The sequence below is a fragment of the Corvus cornix genome, chromosome 5 (assembly GCF_000738735.6).
Source record: "Corvus cornix cornix isolate S_Up_H32 chromosome 5, ASM73873v5, whole genome shotgun sequence".
In the NCBI taxonomy this organism is placed as follows: domain Eukaryota; kingdom Metazoa; phylum Chordata; class Aves; order Passeriformes; family Corvidae; genus Corvus; species Corvus cornix.
The window spans coordinates 21,782,907-21,802,405 of NC_046335.1; the positions used below are offsets into that span (position 1 = coordinate 21,782,907).

Here is a 19,499-nt window from a genome sequence, read left to right on the forward strand (position 1 = left end):
ATTTACAGGAATGAAACTAGGGCACACACAACGTAGAGCTCGTCTTCTCAGATGAGGACCAAGCTGTGCCAGAGCTGGGAATCCTACTGCAGAGAGGGACTGGGAAGGGGAAACCTGCTGGTCTGGCTGCCATTGACACAAGTGTGAAAAACTGTAGCCAGCAGCTGTCCTGCCTAGGTTTGGCAGTGTATCCTCCCAGCACCTGGGTCTCAGTTCTCAGAAAATTAAGATTGTGGCAAATCTTTCCCACATGAGTTACCAAGAAATGTGAGGCCAGGTGGGGTAAGCCTGCATCCAATCCGCCAACAGCACAGGGGCCAGGGAGGTGGCAGCCTGGGCTGAGACATCAGTGGGCAGAGGTAAGGACAGAGATGGAGCAGGCAGGATGCTGATTCAGGCCTGGTACAGGATGGTAGTACAAGTGAACAGAGAGCTCAGCTGTGCAGGGCCAGTGTGGGAAGCTGCATGCATTCAGATGGGGATACACCAGGAGAGGTGCATGCGTGAAGCTGCTTCTGCATGCATTTTGCTCAGTACTTAACCAGATTACTGAACACTTGCTACCCTAAAATCAAAACATAGATTTAAAAGAATCAAACACCACTTCTGGTACAGATTCAGTCCACTGTGGGAAGAGTGGAAGTCAGGGAAGCTGCAGAGGATATACCCTGCCAGTCAGGGCGGCAGGAGCTCGTATTGCTCTTGGGAGCCCCTCTCATGCATCAGATTGCAGTCACCTCTTGTCTTCAAGCACACAGTCCTGAACTAGCACCAGCTCAGAGTGAGGAAAGTGCAGTTCCAGCTAATAATTAGCCTTGATGTTTCTCAATCTCCATCAGAGAGATGATCTCATCTCCTCATCAGGAGCCATCATTCCAATTTAACATTCCCCAGTCACGGATCAGCACGCTGTATATTGGCACAGAATAACTCCCAATTCAGACTGCCACAGCAAAACCTCAGCTTACTGCAAGAAATAGAAGCAGGGAAGTTGTCCTGGAGAGGAAAAAGAGAGACAGAACAGGTGATGCCAGGGCATTGCAGAGATAAAACAGCTCCTACCAGGCTCTGGAAATGCCCAGCTGTGCTGCCTGACTGTGAATGCCAAGGAAAGGGCCCGAGGGAGAAAAGAGTATCTTCCCTACTTCTCTTCACACACCCGTCCTACAATAAACAAAGCCTGCTGCCCTTCAACAGCTCTGTAAAAAACAACTTGTGTTCAGATACAATAACAAACAGGCTGCACAGTTACAGAGTTCACAGGCAACTCAAAATGAGTATATTTTCAAACAAAGACTGCACAGGCAGTAAAGACATTTTAAGACATGGGGTTTTTTTGAAAAGCAATTCTGGTAGTGACCTTTTCAGTGAATTTACCTCTAAATTCAGCAAAACTAGCAACATAGTAAATGGAACCAGGCTTGGCAGAAGGCATTTCATAAAATACTGGATAGGTTCATACATGTGCAAGCTCACATGCAAATTCCTTTTTAAAGTGGAGCTCAGAACAGAGTGGAGGTTTTATAAAGATGATCCTTGTTTATCTGCTGGCTGTGGCCCTCTTCTGTGTCACATTGGCTCAGTACACTGACAGGAACAAGTTGTTACTGGTGTCAGACCTGCCAAAATGATGCTACTGCAGAGGAAGGAGCAGCAAGCTGCTCTGAATGGTGCACCATCAGCAGAACTTGTAGCCAGCAGAACTTGTAGCCACTGAGACAGAACTCTCAAGCCAAAAAAGATACAAGTAAACAAAACACCCAATAAAAATAAAGGCACCCCAAGCCAGTTCCGTAGGACCAAAAGTAGGCTTAACTAGTGTGGCAGTGAATGTGATTACCATCGTGGATTGACTCTTCCAAAGCCATCTTTGAACTTTTGCCTCTGTTCAAAAGTGGCTACTTCACTATAAGCACTCCCACCTGAACAAACTGGCATGTGTCTAAGGCAAACAGATGAGTCCGTCCAGATGTACAAAAATGCACATTTTCTAGGCAGGGCACCTGAACATTCTAGCAAATAAAGCAAGGGATAGCTTTAAAACCTGACATTGAACAATACCTTTTGGTTTATTCCTAGAACTAAATCATCAACAACTCCAGTTCAAGAGAAACTTAGCTTCCTTTTTTCCTAGTCCGCAGGGCTTCCTCAGGCCTTACAGAGTCCTGCCTGGTCCTGGGGCACCAGATAGAAGAATACAGCAGTATCTTTCAGAGAGACCTTTCCCTCAAGTATGCAAACAGTGTAGCCCCCACATACGTTCACAGGATTTGCCTGGAACCCACTAAGATGCCTCCCACACTGCAAACAAGTCCAGATGAGTGTTTGCAAGACACCACCCACCACAGCAATTCCCTCACCACTGACTTAACTGACTAAATGAAGACACTTGCTTGACAGGTCAGGTAATTGTGAGCTGCCTTCCAGCACATTCTTTTATCAGATCCACTTTGCGGAGAATGTGAGAAGGTCACTGGTTTAGCAGAGCAAATCTACAATATTCAGTCCTGCTCTGAAATTCCAACCTGGCCTGATACATTAAATATCCTCTGCATGCCACCAATTCTCTTCACCCCTGGTTTTATATCTAATTTGTACTCCTAATTTGGAGTCTTTCAAGATAGTGTTTCACTGCAAGCTAACTACAAGAACCTTAGAAAAAGGAATAGAATCCACAATATGGGTCTTGCCAAGGACTCACAGAGCAAACAAAACACTTCAGAAGTCCACTTTGACATTGCAACTATAGGTCACTATCCCCAAACGAAACTTTTAGGTTATCTATTTTTCCTAGTCTCAGATAAGATCATTGTACTCTCAAGACAGCTGTCTTCCTGTTCTTAAAATAGGTTAAGTACTGGCTACCTGTCAGCTCTACGGATTTTACAGGTGGCCTCCAACAACCATATGGGCCGTTCCCTTAAGAGATGGACTCAGTGATCCTTGTGGGTCCCTTCCAACTCAGAATATTCTGTGATTCTGTGTTCTGTGAACCATATAAACTGGTCAGTAGTTCACGGCTACACAGTCCTTCATTAAGAAAACATCCCTAATCAGGGCCTGATCCAATGTCAATGGGATCAGTGTTAAGTCACTTACAGTAGCATCCTACGTAATTTCTGCTTTTTGCCTCCTTCCCTGTTTACACAGACCTTCAGCCTCTGAAAAATTCCATGTTCACATCTATTTGCACCACTCACATCTAGGGTGGAAATCTAGGCAAATCAACCACGCCCATGAGCTCTTCAGAGAAGATACCATCTCCTGCCATACCTCGACTTTGCACTGCTTAGCATTCATTTCACACTGGGACTCAAGGCATAGTCCAAACACTAAGTAAAGCATGATTATTTCTCCACTTCTCATTTGTTCCTTTTATAATGTTTCTTAAGATGCAAGCTCCTTGCAGCCTGCATCCTCCCAGGGCTTCTTAATGGTTTCCTCACTCTACCAGATGAGATGTTCTTCAGGTACTAGTCTGGCTTCTATGTACCTCTCCAGCAGCTCCAAGAAAGCAACGTGGTAAGGGCCTCAGGGACTCAAATGAAAAGGGATAGCCCCATCTGGAGGAGAGACAGCTAAATGCTCCCCAGGCACACTGTCACTCCTGCTGGGAAGCTGAGACAGACACTCAGGAAAGTCGAGCACCTGACAAGTCATAGTCATGCTCCTGGAGCAAAGCACTTCAGGGACAAGTGTGCACAGCCAGGAAAAAAGATGCAATAAACGAGGCACTGCCTCCTTCCCCTCACTTATCTCCTTCTTGCTCCTTCAAAAATGTCACAGTAGATGGTCCACTTCTCTGAATAAATCACCACAGATGACTGAAGAACATCTAGTTTCATAGGCACAGATCCCCCCAAAAATGGACCTTCCTAATGCTACAAAATTAAAACCTAGAGATGCTATGGCCAGAGCATTCAGCTGACACCACTCCAGAAAGCACAAGGAGGAAAAGGAAGTGTCTTGCAATTAGAAGATTTCTTTTACAGCTTGTTATGTGATTTCAGTGCAAAGCTTTCATGCTTTATGCGTTAGCAGGAAGTTTGCTAGACAGCAGTGCTCAAATGTAGAGTCATCAAGCCACCAGCTGGCCCTGACAGTAGCTTTTCTAGACTGCATTAGTGTCGACCATGCCTTTTAGATGAAGAGATATCCTGGGGAGCAGGTAATAGGGCAACCAAACATGATCAGCTCAGGGACTGTGGATGACTCTGAAGCTCTTCACCTCTCTATTACTGGTTCCCATTTAGTTTGGTGACAGAAAGTCACTGCCACCTAATGGTTATTTCGTGTCTCATAGGGAAGTTCATTTGCTTCTCACCTCAGTTCACCAGAGGCTGAAGCACAAGTAGACCCACCACTGCACACACTGTCTGTAGTGTAGAACAGCCCACAGTCTCCATTCACAGTTGCCTTTTTGAAGGAATGCTGTGGAGAGTTCCTGAGGACTTCTCTCTACAGATGCAGTCCACCTCCATCAGGAAGAAACTGTTTTAGGACATCACTTAATATTTAAGGCACATGGTGTTACTGAATCACAAGGGAAGTCCAAAGACACAGGCTATTTCATTGGTTTGAACTATCCAGAAACTATAGATTATTTTTGAAAACACACACACACACACACATTCATTCCTGCTCTTTCCAAGATCCTTCAGTTGGACAACTTCACTGTGAGACAAAACTCATTTTGAGAACACCCACTTCACTGTGAAAAGCAAACATAGCAAAGACAGGAAGAGCCTCCAAGGAGCAAGAAATCGTATTCTGTATAATGATGGCACAAGGTTACAGTTTCCAAATATTTGCCCGGGTACTGACAGTCCAATAACCATAAGTTTGAATGAGGAGAACATCCTCATTCTGCTCTCAAAAGGAGGAGATTTAATTAACCTCCCCAAATGGCTTTTCCCTGACAAAGCAATTTTATAGCCAACAAAGTTAATTCAAGAATGGATTCCCACTGTCTTCTGAGATACCTTGACCACAGATCCTTTTTCTCCTTGCAGTCTCCTCCTTATTACAAAAAAAAAAACCAAAATTCACAGCAGTAACCTTTTGTCTTACAGAGGAAAACAACAAAAAGATGTCCTGCTCAAGATTTTCAACTGTGGCCACTTGTGCCAAAATCTGCAAGACAACTGACCCATTGCAATCCTCTTACTACACTGACAACTCAGAATTCCATTGATACCAGCCCTTAAACAAACTGCATGTTGTGACACACCTCCTGACTGACAGCAGGATCAACAGAAATTGACGCCAGCAATGTAGGAAGTGTCAGCCAAGACATCCAGGTGCTACATTGAGAGCAAACCACTGGAAATGTCACATGGTAGGCTGACTTGATACTGAGGAGACAAACACTGTGAAGGGCCAACACTCCAGGAGGCAGAAGAATGTCAGAAAAATGTAGCCTCCTACAGAATAAAATTGTTTTGAAAACAAAAGGTAAGGAATGGCACCGAGCAGGCTGCCCTCCATCTTCCTCTGGCCCAGTGCAAGCAGGAGCAGAAATGAAAAGAAATGCCCAAGCTTATATGTGCAGAGATGTCCAGAATCATTTAATGAAACAGATATGAAGTGAAAGAATGGTCATAACTCCCCTAATATTCCTGACAGTAGACCTACAGACATACGATGTCTTGGAGCCAGCCATGGCTACCACTGGCCTTGACATCAGTACACTGGCATTACACTGGCATCATATGCAGGAAAAGGGCCCACACACCAGGAAAGGACCCCTAACTCAGGAGAAAGATCAAGCTGCCAATGTGGTCGAGCCACCAGTGGTGAGATGAAGCAACCATTGGGAAGGACATAAAGCCTGAGCACATAAGCAGGTTCATCTCTGCTACAGGCAGGGGCAGGAATGAAAAGTGGTTGTTGCTGAGGAACAGCTATGGGCGCCATCTGGAAAGTGGATTCTCGTATCTCCTAGCTGACAGGAGATCCATGGAGAGGCAGACTAACCTCAGGACACACAGTGAATTCCCATCTACTGCTTGCTGCCTCATGGAAAGTAGTAGAATACCCCCAATCTGCTGGTGATAAAAAAGTGCTGAAAACTGAGGGGCTTAGATTATTAGCATCAAAAGTGGTCCACAAGGGACAGAAATATACAGTAAAATTGAAGATAATTCCTTGGAGCTAAGCAGGAACCTGACTAAAAGTCCCAGGGGAACCCATTTCCTTCTTAATCTGCTTTGCATTTAATTGTTTCCTAATGACTCTGTCCCTGTTTGGCCCCAATAGGCTCAGGGGACTGGTGCTGCCACTGAAGCTTCCCATCTCTCATTCAAGGCCATTTAATTTAGAGACTCCAGTTTAATGTTTCACTGGAAATCCACGGAGAACAAGTTAAGCATTATTTGCACTGAAGTAGCATCACCAGTATGCTCTATCCAGGAGGAGATCCACAGAGAAAACTGTTTTTCCACTCCGAGCTGCAAGCACCTCACAGACATATGCAGCTGCACCCCACACTGGAGAGAGGCACAACAACTGCATTCAGACCTTTTGGCACTATCAGCACGGTCCCCAGATCTCACATACACACATATAGATACACCCTCCCTCACAGAATCTCTCTTCTAGGCACAGTACCAAAACTGCATCTGGAAATCAGCAGCCAATTTATACACACACTTAAAAGAAATTCCAAACTCTCAGTATATCAAGAGGAGGTTAAGCTGGCCTCACTAGAAGGACAGAAACAGAGTAAGATGAAGGGCTGAGAGTACCAGAGATCTATCCAGGACAGAAGCTAGTAGAAGCAACATCTGGCTAAGTATTGTTACAACACTAATTTGGGAGGGGCATTCACATCCTCTTGGCCCTATCCAGTGACTAATCTTAAGTACCAACTCCAATGGGGCAACTTCTTACAAGTCATTCTGAGCTAGTACAACACCAACAGAATCAGCCGCCACAGAGAGTTAAAAGAGCTGCAAGGTGGTAAAGACTTGGTTGCCATCCACTTAAAACTGCACTGAGATTAACAGTTTGGTGTGCAATTGCCCAGGTCCAAAGTATCTCCCATGCCAAACTGATGCTTTACTGGCACAAACTCTACAGGGATGTTGCGGAGGAACCCGTAAGTGGTGTTCCTGCCAGACTCAGTGGTGGCACTCCATAACACCTGTCAACAGCAGGACAGGCATCCCATGGTCAACGAGTTTCGCCAACTCATGCTATGCCTGTGCCAACTTCCTTCTGTCTCCTAGCTCATGTCCCTCTATGCAGCCAAAGGCTAGTGCTGGCCATGCTGGCATGCTGTACTTGCCACTGGCTCTGCCCCATGCAGGGGCTGACTCAGCTAGTCTTGGCTGCCAAGCAGGGAGGCCACAGCTCTGTGCAATGCTAGTAAACAGGGCCCTTTCTGGCTGCTTGGGGCATGGATTGACAAATCATCACAACCTGCATGACAGAGGTTAATGAAACCATGGAGATACATGGCAAAAGGTGAGGAATTTGCAACAGCTGCTGCAAATTCTGCCAAGCAATAAGCTGTCCACAGCACTGATAACTCCACAACTTGGGTGTCGCTCAAGGAAGCTACAGGCAGCCCTTCTGCAAACCAGACTTCAAAGGTACAGGGCAGAGACACGGGCAGACGGAAGTGAAGCTCCAGACTCCAACACACCTATCTCCAGTTTATGCCAGGGCATCAGTGCCACTCACCTGGGATGGGGAGCTACATCAGAACAGCTTAGCATCTTTAAACAGGAGAGGATGACAACAAGCCTAAGGAAGCCATTCTGCAAACCATTCCAGATGTGGATTTTCTGCCAGAGGAATACCAAAGCATGCTGGAGTCCAATGTAACTGATTTCTACCTTACTCAAGGCTGTTTCCAGCTTTACATTCCCCCCAGTCTCAGAATCCCTGGAGAGCACCACTCCATGCATTATAACCCCATCAGTGGCCTAAATCCTACATGCACCAGGAAGAGAAAAGAGGTTAAAGACCTTACTTCAAACATGCTATGCAGACTGGCCTAATTTGGCACAAGCTGTACTTCCCACTCCAAAGAGGCCTTGAACTAGAATAGCAGAGAAACCCAGGCTAACATACATCACAAGCGATCAACTAAAACCAGGTGTCATTCACAGCTCAATGAACTATAGGGCAATAGGCTGGAATGAACAGTGCAGCACAAGACTTGAGAGGAGCAGTGGGGGTGCTTGTCTTCCTTCTCACTAGAAATGCTTTTGTTATTATTGTTAATTACTGACATCAAAACACAACAGAGTGTTTCACAATGAGATATACACTTCTTTGCACAATTGTCATTTCCTCAGAGATCTGCAAGTCTGATTCATCTTTATTATTTCCTTTTCGCCACACTCTGTTTACTTAAATCCCTCAGCCTTCATGTTATGGCCATTACCAAACAATAAGCAGAATAAGAAAGCACTGCCAGGCCACTCTCAGCAGCTGACCTCCACACAACCAGTCTGGGCAGCAGAGATGTGGTAACAGAGCCCAAATACATACACCAAGAACTTGAGTCTCTACTGGACTTAAGTGAGCACTGGATGCATATGGCTACTTTTGACAAAGGACCGGACCTCCTCCACTGGGCAATGCAAGTCCTGCAAGATGCTTATCTAATATGGGGCTGTTATCTAATATTGCTGTTAACAATCAGGTAGAAAGCATATTGAATTATTAAGCTGACAGCATTACAGGAATGGTTTTGGCAACACACCTGTGCCTTGCAGTTTCCAAGGAATGCAGTTCAGTGCTATTACCTACCTGTGATTTGAGGAATTCATACTCCTCTGATCCATATGGGACACTCCGAAGAGAGGTGAGGTAGTCATAGGTGATAACTGCTGTCTGCAAATGAAACCAAAAATGCTGAGCAAGCTCTGCAGTTATCAAAACAATAAGACTTCTGTTAAAGAGAATGTATGTACCTTAGGCTTCAAAGTTTAGGCTTCACAGTGAAGCCTATAGCAACAGACTCATTAATAAATTAAATGAAAATATTTTCATTTCAATGAACACTTACAAAAAGAAGTGCAGGGGCCTGATTGATATGTAGCTATTAAAAATAAGCAACACTTGGCATTCCTATACCATCTTCTATTTGAGACGCTCAAAGCATTTTCCTAATCTCTGTACAGCACCTTGCACAGCAGACTCCCATCTTCGGTCAGACATCTGGAGCTTCCACAGTAGGGTCTGCTGGTAGTAACAGAGGCCATCCAGACTCCGTTTGCACCCCATCAGTTATCCCACACTTCACACCTCCAAACTGCCTAACTTGCTTGCTCTGGGTAGAAGCTCAGGAGGGAACAGAGTGACTGAAGACAAACTCATAGATTAGCACAAGCAGCAGTACTTTTGGGGGTATTCAACTGCACAAAGGACTATGGGGCCAAAGGGTCGAAAACCCAATTACAAAACCAGGATATGGGATCCAGCCAAAGCCTGTTAGACATTGCCATGGACAATGGAATTATATTCTTAAGTGCCTTAATGATTTCTGAAAACAGATCTAGGGTATTTCACAATTCCTATCACTAAAGTTCCTCTCTTTCCACAGTCAGAACATCAGTGAATGGAAGAGAAACATACAGGTCATGTTTGGAGGGAGAAAAGGGGATATACACCTAGGGGAGCCTGTCCACTAACTAATTTGAACTTCAAGATCGTTGCCATGAAGAACCTTTTGTGTAACTTCCATCAAAGTCAGTTTTCCTAAAATCTCCCTACTGAAGGGAGTATCTGGCACAGGATACTAGCCCCCCCTTTCACCATAAACATGCCCAGGAAGGGTACAAAGTACGGTCGACTTATCATGAAAACCAGGGAGGCAAGGGAATCAAACCTGGTTTGAGACAAAGGCAGCAGAACAGACAAGAGGGAAAGACTCAAAAGCTCAGAAATGCATCCAAGAGTGGACCAAGCTGGGAATCAGTAACAGACACAGTCCCTCCTTGTGGAGGTTAGGTTTCTCATGTTTCCTGTTTTTCAAATTGTAAACTGAGCACAGCAAATTTTTTTTTCTGGCATTTCAGGCTTTCTTACCCCTGATGAACTCAGGAGCTGCAAAGCTACAGAGACCACTCAGAAGAAAAAATTTTCAAAGCATCTTCACAACTTCAAAGGTTCAAATCAGTCTTGCATGAAGGCTTGAGTTGGTTCTTATTTTATCTTTGGTCCATGAGGGTAATTATCACCTCCAACTCAAAAAGAAGCAGCTAACAGATTGGCCTGTATTACAGAGGAAGAGGGAATTAATTAAGCGGTTGCTAATTACACTGTAATCTTAAACACTAAATTAATATTATGATGATCCTGATAGGCAACTCTGACATTGCCAAATCCCTCCCCGTGTCTAGCTACTGCACAGAATGTTCCTTCCACATAACCAAAACAACTGGTATACTCTCAAAAGAATATGGCAAATGCACAATGGCTCTGCCAGGTTTCTAATTTTACCAGAACACAGAAACTCTCTGCAGCGTGAAGCTGCCCACGCCACTGACTTCGTTCTCATCCAAGACTAGTGCTGTGATTCATGTTACAGTGTGAGACTGAAGCTCGGAATTATAAAAAGATATACAAGTCTCTCCCTTTACAAATGCCAGGTTACTTTCACTGAGCTTGCATCCTGTCCAGTGTTAAATGTCCCACTTTGGTATCAATGAATTCTCAACACTGTACACTCTTCTACTGCTCCTAAACCTATCCTCAGATCTTACCAAGTCATGGGACAATGTTCCCCCTGAATAGCTGTCTACCCATATACAAGCAAGAGCCAATTCCCTAAACAGAGGCTTAAAAAAAAATTTTCTACTAGTGAGCTTCATCAGGCTTCTTACAGAGTCTGCAAAGAACTACTGAACTAACATACTTAAAATACAACCAGATTCAAATCTCTCTAATCAAACTCAGATTAAATCTGTCCAGAGTCTCATAGTTGTACGTCAGGTTCCTTGATCCTCGTGTGTTCCTTTCTCCAGGCTTCTCTTTTGTTTGCCCCACCATAACTTGTCTTAAATTTTTGTGTCTGCTGTTGCTGAACTTATTAGTTCTTAAGAATTGCAGTCTCTTCATTAGAATCTGAATTTTCCTTGGCTATGGCTCAATGATGGAATCAAGCATCCAGGTAAGAAGCCTGGGCACGGCTAGATTGAAGGACAGATCCTTTAGGTACATGTAGATGTCACCAATATCCAATATCCAAAATCACTTGTTTGCTAGAGACTTATCTTTGATTTACAAAAAGAACAATCCCAAAGCTGAGCTTCTTAGAAGTGAATGTCTGCTCTACTGGCTTCATCTGGTCCGCAGCTAAGGAATGACAGCAGTTCAGGCTGCCTGTGCTCAGACGAGAGCTGACTTCTGACTGTCCAACAAGGAGCAGGGAAGGTAGAGGTCACTGGTGCAGCAAGACTAAAGAATCTCTCAGAAACAACTCAAATACATGCAGTCATGTATACCAGAGGAAACAGAATTCAGAAAGAGACAGAACATTCTTTTATAAAAGTATATACACAGATTTAAACACATGCTGCCATCACCTACAGAAGACTGAGCACTGGTAACTTGGTTCTGGGGGTCACTGCTTGCAGCTATGGGTGCAGAACCCTCTAATGCATTTAAGAGCAGGACCAGTGAAGCGCTTTACAGCCAATGACTTGTGACCTCCCTGAAGGCAAAGAACATGAAAGTCAAGCATGTCTGTGATTTGCCAGCATCTAAAGCAAAGAATACTTCTTTTCTCCTACATCCTGTTCTTCAGGAAAGTAATCTCTCACCATCACTCAAAACACAGACCAACTGCACAGCCTCATCACTGGAACTTCTCACTTACTTCTGTCTTAAACAGTAGATTACCAGAAAAACAGTGGCTTAAGAAAGATTGAGAAACACTGGTCAAGCAGGCAGAACTCAAGGGCAGATTGGAGAACCCAAACACCCTGAATAACAGATTCTCCTCCAGCCACAAGAAGGTGCATTCCCTCTCCATGCTTCAATTTCCTGTGCTTTAGAATGGAAAGAGCTGCTACCTTATGGTCAGGGACAGAGGATGAAGCTTAGCACTTATTAAGTAAGAAGGAAAGATTACAGTTTGTATTTCTACCTTCACCCTTTCAAAATAAGCATTCATTTTTCTCAACAGTTTATGATGCTGCACGCACATGGCACCTGAGCCAACCCACAGAGCTTGTTTCTTATTGCATCTGCCCTCAGGAGCTGACTCCCTGTAAAACTCATTAATGAAGTGCTTAAAAGTCACAGAAAATGCAGACAGACAGCTGCTTACCACTGGGGGTCCGTAAATGATGGAGATTGTGGCCTGAAGTGACAGATGTATAATACAAGTGAGGTACAAGGAGACTGATACCCCCTCTAGAGTCTCTGCTCTCCATGTTCCTGGCTGCTCATGGATTCATCAGTGAGCATCCTCAAGGAGAAGGCAGCAGTCTCCATTCCCAGTTTTCTGAGAAATATCAATGATGCTAGGCACATACAGCATTTATTTTACAAATCTGGAAACCACTCCAATCTCAGAAGTATGTAATCACCCGTACTCACTTTACTCTTGCTTTGAGAATGATCCTCAAAACACCAGTCCTTCTCTCCCCAAACCTCATACCAAGGGTCATAGGGCAATGGCTACCCTAGTTTATCAATACAACCAGGATCCTTATAACAAAATGTAGAAATAGCATATGCAGAGAAGAGGGTTTGAACTAAGTCACTCTTAAAAGGCACCCAGACACCACACCTGGGTGACTGACCTTGAAGGGCGGCTGATGAAAATGTGGGCCCAAAGTGAGCCCTTGCTCTGAAGGTCTCACCCTATCTAGGAAAGCAGAGACAGCTCTCTGCAGCTCGGTATCTCCATTTTTCTCTTTCCAAAATGTGCAAACAACAGCTGTATTCCTTATATCCTTTCACCCCCTTTCTCCCCATTGTGTCAAGAACTTGAAGAGCTCCCCACAGATCTTCTGATTTCCTGAGCCAGCTGCCAAATGAAAATGCAGACAGGGAATGCAGAAAATCACAAGTTCTTGTGAACTTCAATTCCCTTACCCATCTAGGAATCTTCCTGCACATTACTATGGTAGAACTTACTGTGGCAATGGCTCGGCCCACACGAACAACTCCAAAATCATTAGGATCCAGGAACTTGTTTCCATACAGATAGATGCCAGAAGCAGCTGCTGTCAATGAGGCAAATTTCAATGCCCTTAGTGCCATGACTGATGAACCCTGCCAAGACACAAAACAGCAACTGTAACATCTGATAAGGACTTAGTGATCTGATGCCTACAGCCCCAGAGGACCTGACAATCCAAGTTTTAATTGCTCCTTTCCTAATGACACATTGCTACCACTGCCCCCAGCCAAGAGCTCATGCAATCACCCAGCAACTGCGGGTAAGTTGCTCATTGCTATTCCTAACTCAACAGTGTCTATGGGCCACAAATCCAGAAGTAACTCACTGCTAGACCTTGCATATGTGCAACAAAACATTTGTTCAGGATCCTAAAGGCTTTTCAAGGAGGCACAACAGGTGGACATGAGATCACCAGAAGTCAATTCTGATCCTAGCAACAGGTATTTCTTCAACACAAATTTTTGAAGATATCACAGCATAGGCAGATTATAAGGGGAACAACAGAAGATATAAAAAACCAGGGTTTCAAAAGAGGACTTGCAATATCAACAGCACCCAAAGCTTTTTAGAAACTCTACCAGGCTAGTTCTAAAAGTTCCACACTGATGATGAGTGGTCTAGGAAGAGGCAATGCATCCCAGGATGTTGTATGCCACTCCAGCAGTCAGTGCCAGACAACCAGAGAGAATGCAGGGGATGGGGGACCTGATGAGAGTGACCAAGTGAGATTTGTTTTCTCATTATCACCATCCCATTCTAGTGCCAGACAGGAACTGTACTGGCAGAACACTCATCTGCAGGAATCTACAGCCTATTCCTAGCTCTGTCACAGGCCCAATACAGGCCTGGGGTGAGACACTTCTCAACCACATGTTTTCTGTGAGACAAGGGCGGGGAATGAACACATTTCCCACACTAAGCACTTTGGATCACTACATTCACTGTTTGCAGTATATAAAGTAGCATCAACATGTAACTCTTTACACATTAATATATATATTTTCCATTTCCTTATGTCATCTTAGAGGACTCAGACCTGAAAGAAAACAACAAATTAGGTACATTTTTTGTTCCTTTCCCTATGGCTGGTATTGGGCAGAAAATATGATTCACTATTCCTTCTGCTTCTATCACAAATCAAAAGGTATGGTCACCTACTCTGCAAGCTCTCAGGAGCACCCTCGACACAGTGCAGGCTCTCACCCCACCAAGATGGAGTCTACTAATCCTCCCACTCCTAGGCTTGACTGAGAAACTTTCCTACTTCTCATTATGAACCTTTAGCAGGGTCAGTCTGGCTTGTGCCTTTTCTCTTGGAAGCCTTGTAACCAAAAAACACATGCAGTGACACAGGTCACGTCTTTCAAAAACAGTTCACAAGAACACAATCAGCAAAATAAGCTAATATAACACAAGAGACCTTTGTACCTGAACCTTAGCTAAACTTTATTATTTCCTTTTATTTCCTTACATGCCCTAGGTAATTGCGAGGCAGAAAAGCTGAGACATACTCTGTCAGTGCCTGTAAGAATTGCCTGCAGCACCCCAGCTCTTTCTCCTGTCAGAATGGGTAGCTGGCTGACCAGGGTTCCTTTGAATCTATGATCAAAACTCAACAAAAAATAAACCTGGGCTCTTGACTGCAGCCAAACGAACACGCACTTTACAAAAAAAAAAGTTGCCCTCCTTCCCCTGCCTCACTGGAATTCTAGAAATTTTGGGGGTTCTTCCAGCAGGACCAATCTTTTTTTGTACAGAGATCTCTTGTATCCTCTGTCACCTTCAAAAGTCATTTTTTGCAAAGTGTTTTAATTAAACCATTTGTGCTCCTTGGACATTTCATTTATTGAAAAGTAAAAGGTGCAGTGACATTTTCTTAACAGAAAATATGCCTCTCTTTTTCATTATTTTTTTCCTTTTTCCTTCACTTTCTCAATTGCTAACAGAACATTTTATTGAAAGCAGAATGCAGGTCCATCTGTTCTTGCATTGTATTCCTACCTGAAGCTATAATCTGCAGTTTGTTACATCACATCTATTGCCATACCCGCCAGCTCTACACGAACAGAAGATGGGAACTTTAGGTAGCAAATAAACAGGCAGAGAAGCTGAATTCTTCAGCAAAAAAGTTCCTGCTTTCATGCTTAACATGTTGTAGCAATAAAAAGGAAATAATTAAAACCCCGCCAATATAAGGTACAGAAATAGAATTTTCTGGAATAAATTGTATTTCAAAGTTTTGCATAAGGTATAGGGGAGCCTTTTCCATGTAAATGAGCCATTACGACACCCCTAAGGATATCTTAAAGGCCCTGTCAGCTGTGAAACAAGCCTTGGGATGTCACTGCCTCTCGTTATTAAGCCCTGCATTGATGGATCACCTCCAGCTCTTTTTTCACCTAGGTGAGATGGTTTCTTTGACTTTCACACAACTTCGCTCACGGAAGGGTCCCTCGCGTTACAGCTGGACTTCTGTTCCCACCAGAGGCAGCCGGGACGGTGCCGGTTCCCAGTCGGAGCCCCGAAGGTGACCCCATCGCCACCTGTCCAGACCGGGAGCGGCGGCGATCGCTGACCGCCTCGAGGGCATTGGGGACCCAGGGCCGCTCAAAGCCCCGGCCAGGCCGCTCCGGCCCCCGAGCCCGCGTCCGCCGCCGCGCCCGAGAACTGCCCGGGAAGGACACAAGGGGCCGGCGCTGCCTGCTCTCGGTTCTCCTTCAGACGGGGCCCGGGTCTCCCGGAGCAGCACCCGCGCCCCGCGCCGCTCCCGCCTCCACGAACAACCCCGGCCTCGCCAAGCCGTGCGGCAACCGGGTCTCCGCCACCGGGGCCGCAGCTGCGGGCAGCATTCGCCGCCTTGGCCCGGAGTCCCCGGCACGGGCCGAGGCCACCGCGAGGGTGGGAGGGCCCGAGCGCTCCGCCGGCGCTCAGAGCGGCACTTACCGACCGCCTCGCCAGCACTTCAACCCGCGCGCGCCCCACGCCGCTCCCCCTCCACCTCGCACACGGTACGGCCCGGTCCCGCGCGGCACGCCGGGAAACGTAGTCTCCGGCCGCGGCCGCTCGGAGGGGCGGGGGCGCGGCGGGACTGCAAGGGGCGGCCCTTGGGCGAGCCCACGGGGGAGTCAGCGGGGGGAGTGGAGGGAGCTTCTGCGCTTCGACAGCGCCCGGGATGCGCTGACAGCCCCGTAACAACCCCGGATTGCAGGATTGTTACCTCCTCCCGTTCGGTAACTGCAGGTAACGCAATCCCGCTTTATCAGTGGGGCTCTCAGAAAACCCATCTTCTGCACTCTTAAAAAATTTCACGTTTAAGGATATTTCAGAGAATCAACTAGGTTGGAAAAGACCTTTAAGATCATCGAGTCCAACCTATGACCTAACACCACCTTGTCAATTAGGCCATGGCACTAAGTGCCACATCCAGTCTTTTCTTAAACTCCTCGAGGGATAGTGACTCTACTGCCTCTCTGGGCAGCCCGTTCCAGTGTCTAATCACCCTTCCAGTGAAGAACTTCTTCCTAATGTCCAGCCTAAACCTCCCCTTACGCAGCCTGTGTCCTCTTGTCCTATTGCTGGTTGCCTGGGAGAAGGTGCCAGCCCTCACCTGGCTACAACCTCCTTTCAGGCAGCTGCAGAGAGTGATAAGGTCTCCCCTGAGCCTCTTCTCTCCAGGCTAAACAACCCCAGCTCCCTCAGCCACTCCTCATAGGACTTGTGCTCCAGAGCCTTCACTAGTCCAGGCAGACAACATCCACAGCCTTCCCCTCATATACCAGGGAGGTCCCCTGGTCCTTAAAGCAAGTAAGGTTGGTCAGGCAGGACCTGCCCCTCCAAAATCCATGCTGGCATCCTATAGGTGTAGTGTGATTGTGCTCAAGATGTTGTGTTCCATAAACTTGCTGGGCACCGAGGTCAGGCTGACCGGCCTGAAGTTTCCCAGATCCTCCTTTTGGTCCTTCTTATGGATGGGTTCATGCTGGCTAACCTTGGGTCATCTGGGACCTCCCCGGGGAGCTGGGACTGATGGTAAATGATGGAGAACAGCTTCACAAGCTCATCTGCCAGCTCCATCATCACCCTAGGATGGATCCCATCTGGTCCCATAGACTTGTGAGCATCCAAGTGGCTCAGCAGGTCGCTAACTGCTTCCCCCTGGATTACAGGGGGTGCTATTCTGCTCCCTGTCCCCATCTACTAGCTCAGAAGACCATTTGTCCTGAGGACAACGTGTCTTATTTTTGAAAATGGAGGCAAAGAAGGTGTTAAGTACCTCTGCCTTTTCCTCACCTTTGGCAACTATATTCCCCCCCACATCCAGTAAAGTATGGAGGTTTTCCTTGCCCCTCATTTTGCTATTAATGTATTTATAAAAATATCTTTATTATCCTTTTCATTTGGTTTTCAGTGTTTTCTCACCAAAAGCTCTGCAGCAGGGAGAAAGCTTGCATGCATGTATGGGCATATACAAACATATATCAGAAATCATGAGAGAAGGTAGAAATTACAAACTCAGAGCCCTCCTTTTCCACGTCTATGAGAGACGCTGAAGGGGCACTGATGTTTTTATCAACTAGAAATCAAACCTGTTCTTTAGTGAAGGGTATGGGTTTGACCTGGGCACTAAGAATATTTTATTTTGTGAGTCTGGGTATTGCAACACATCAGGGTTGGGTGTGAGCAGTCACCTACACAGCCATGTAGCATGTGGGCTGGCAGCACATCTGCCCCTGGTGCTGAGGGGTGCTCTTGTGCTCTCACCAGTGGGATTGCAATGACAAGAGTTGCAACACTTGTCCTGCTCCTGCTGGAGGTGAACCAAATGTTGTCTATCATGTGGTCAGATCCTCAAGCAGTGTAAATTGATAACCTAACCTGTGCAGCTATACTTAGCATTGATCATTCAGTGAAATGCACACATGGCTGTCTAATATTAGCTTATATTTAAGGATATTCCAAAGAGATGTGCATCATAAATATCCCAAAACCTGCTGTTCTCCATTCACAAGAATGAGCCAGTAAAACAACTGTGTTCATCAAGAATAAAAGAACTGTTGGTGACTAGGAAAATAATTGCAGAATGGAAAAAAAACCAGCTTTCTCTACAGCTAATCTTCACCTCCTTACTATAAGAAATGAAAATTATTTTATAAAATGATCATATTCAAGGTTCAATGCAAAACCAATCTCTCCACTAAAGCCTTCTTGCAATAAAGATTACAATAAAAGAGAGAAAGAACAAAGCAGTAAATGAAAAAATGCTGCTGAATCATCAAAAGTAATGTAAAATTTTCATATTATCTGGAGCAAATACCTATCTTGATAGTCACCCACTTGAAACTTGGCATTTCTGATTGAATTTTTCTCCCATTGTGAAAAGAAGGAAACTCAGTGTTGTTTCCAGTCAATATCTTCTGAGAAAGAGAACCTGCAATTCAATAATACCTGGGAACCCACGGTAGAAGTATTTGGGACAGCTACCAAATACCAGTATTTTACAGCTACCAAAATTAATCCTTAATACTTTAGAAGGATGTCAGAGACCATAACCAAATGAGACCAAAAGGTTCCTAATAATTCTTTGGGAGTTATTTTTCCCATCAGGATTCTGGAAACACTGAAACAAAGCAAGGAAAGCATCACTGTGCAGCATTTCCATTCATACTTGCAGGAATGCAGTTACACCCAAAAGGATGGAAATGTTTGAAGCAAAAGATCTCAGCTTCTAAGAGTAATAAACCAGGACATTGTACTCAAGAAAACATCCTGATGACAAGTCTTTTTTCCTGGATAAATAGGTTTTTCATCCAAACCTCTGTGGAAAAGTGCTGTAAAGGTAATTTATCTGCCTTCTTCCTGGCTGTGAGACAATGGTGCGTTAAATACTTTCCTAAAAGATCAACATAATATTGGAAACATTTGATGGGTTCTTGTATTGGATTTGTGTGGCAAGGTTTTGGTAGTGGAGGGGGCTACAGGGATGATTTTTGTGAAAAGCTGATAAAAGCGTCCCCCATGTCTGACAGGGCCAACACCAGATGGCTCCAAGACAGGCCCGCTGCTGGCCAAGGCCAAGGCCGTCAGTGACAGTGGTAGCACCTCTGTGATAGCATAGTTAAGAAGAGAAAAAAAGTTATTGTGCAGACGTAATTGCAGCCAGAGAAGAAAGGAGTGGGAATATGTGAGAGAAACAGCTCTGCAGACACCAAGGTCCATGAACAAGGAGAGGGAGGAGTAGGTGGCTATTTCCAGATCACAGAATATCCTAAGGCACCCAGAAGGAACATCAAGTCCAACTCTTCAGTGAATGGCCCACAGGGGGATCAATCCCATAGCCTTGGTGTTATTA

At 45.3% G+C, this 19,499-nt stretch overlaps 1 protein-coding gene across 5 annotated transcripts in view; it reads right to left on the bottom strand.

The window, feature by feature from the left end:
* The window catches only part of ADCK1 (aarF domain containing kinase 1), a 79,809-nt gene extending 63,614 nt beyond the window's left edge, over window positions 1-16,195 (bottom strand). The window contains exons 1-3 of one of the 5 annotated variants that reach the window (XM_039552697.1): window positions 16,094-16,171; window positions 13,105-13,242; window positions 8,764-8,847 (exon numbers count right to left, since the gene is read on the bottom strand). In XM_039552697.1, the coding sequence (XP_039408631.1) occupies window positions 8,764-8,847; window positions 13,105-13,230 (210 nt within the window). In that variant the 5' untranslated portion in view covers window positions 13,231-13,242; window positions 16,094-16,171. Of the gene's footprint in view, window positions 1-8,763; window positions 8,848-13,104; window positions 13,243-15,531; window positions 16,033-16,093 lie in introns of those variants that run through there. The other 4 variants (XM_039552698.1, XM_010393425.3, XM_010393431.3 and 1 more) reach the window with 4 other exon arrangements.
* Between the last annotated feature and the right edge of the window lie 3,304 nt (window positions 16,196-19,499).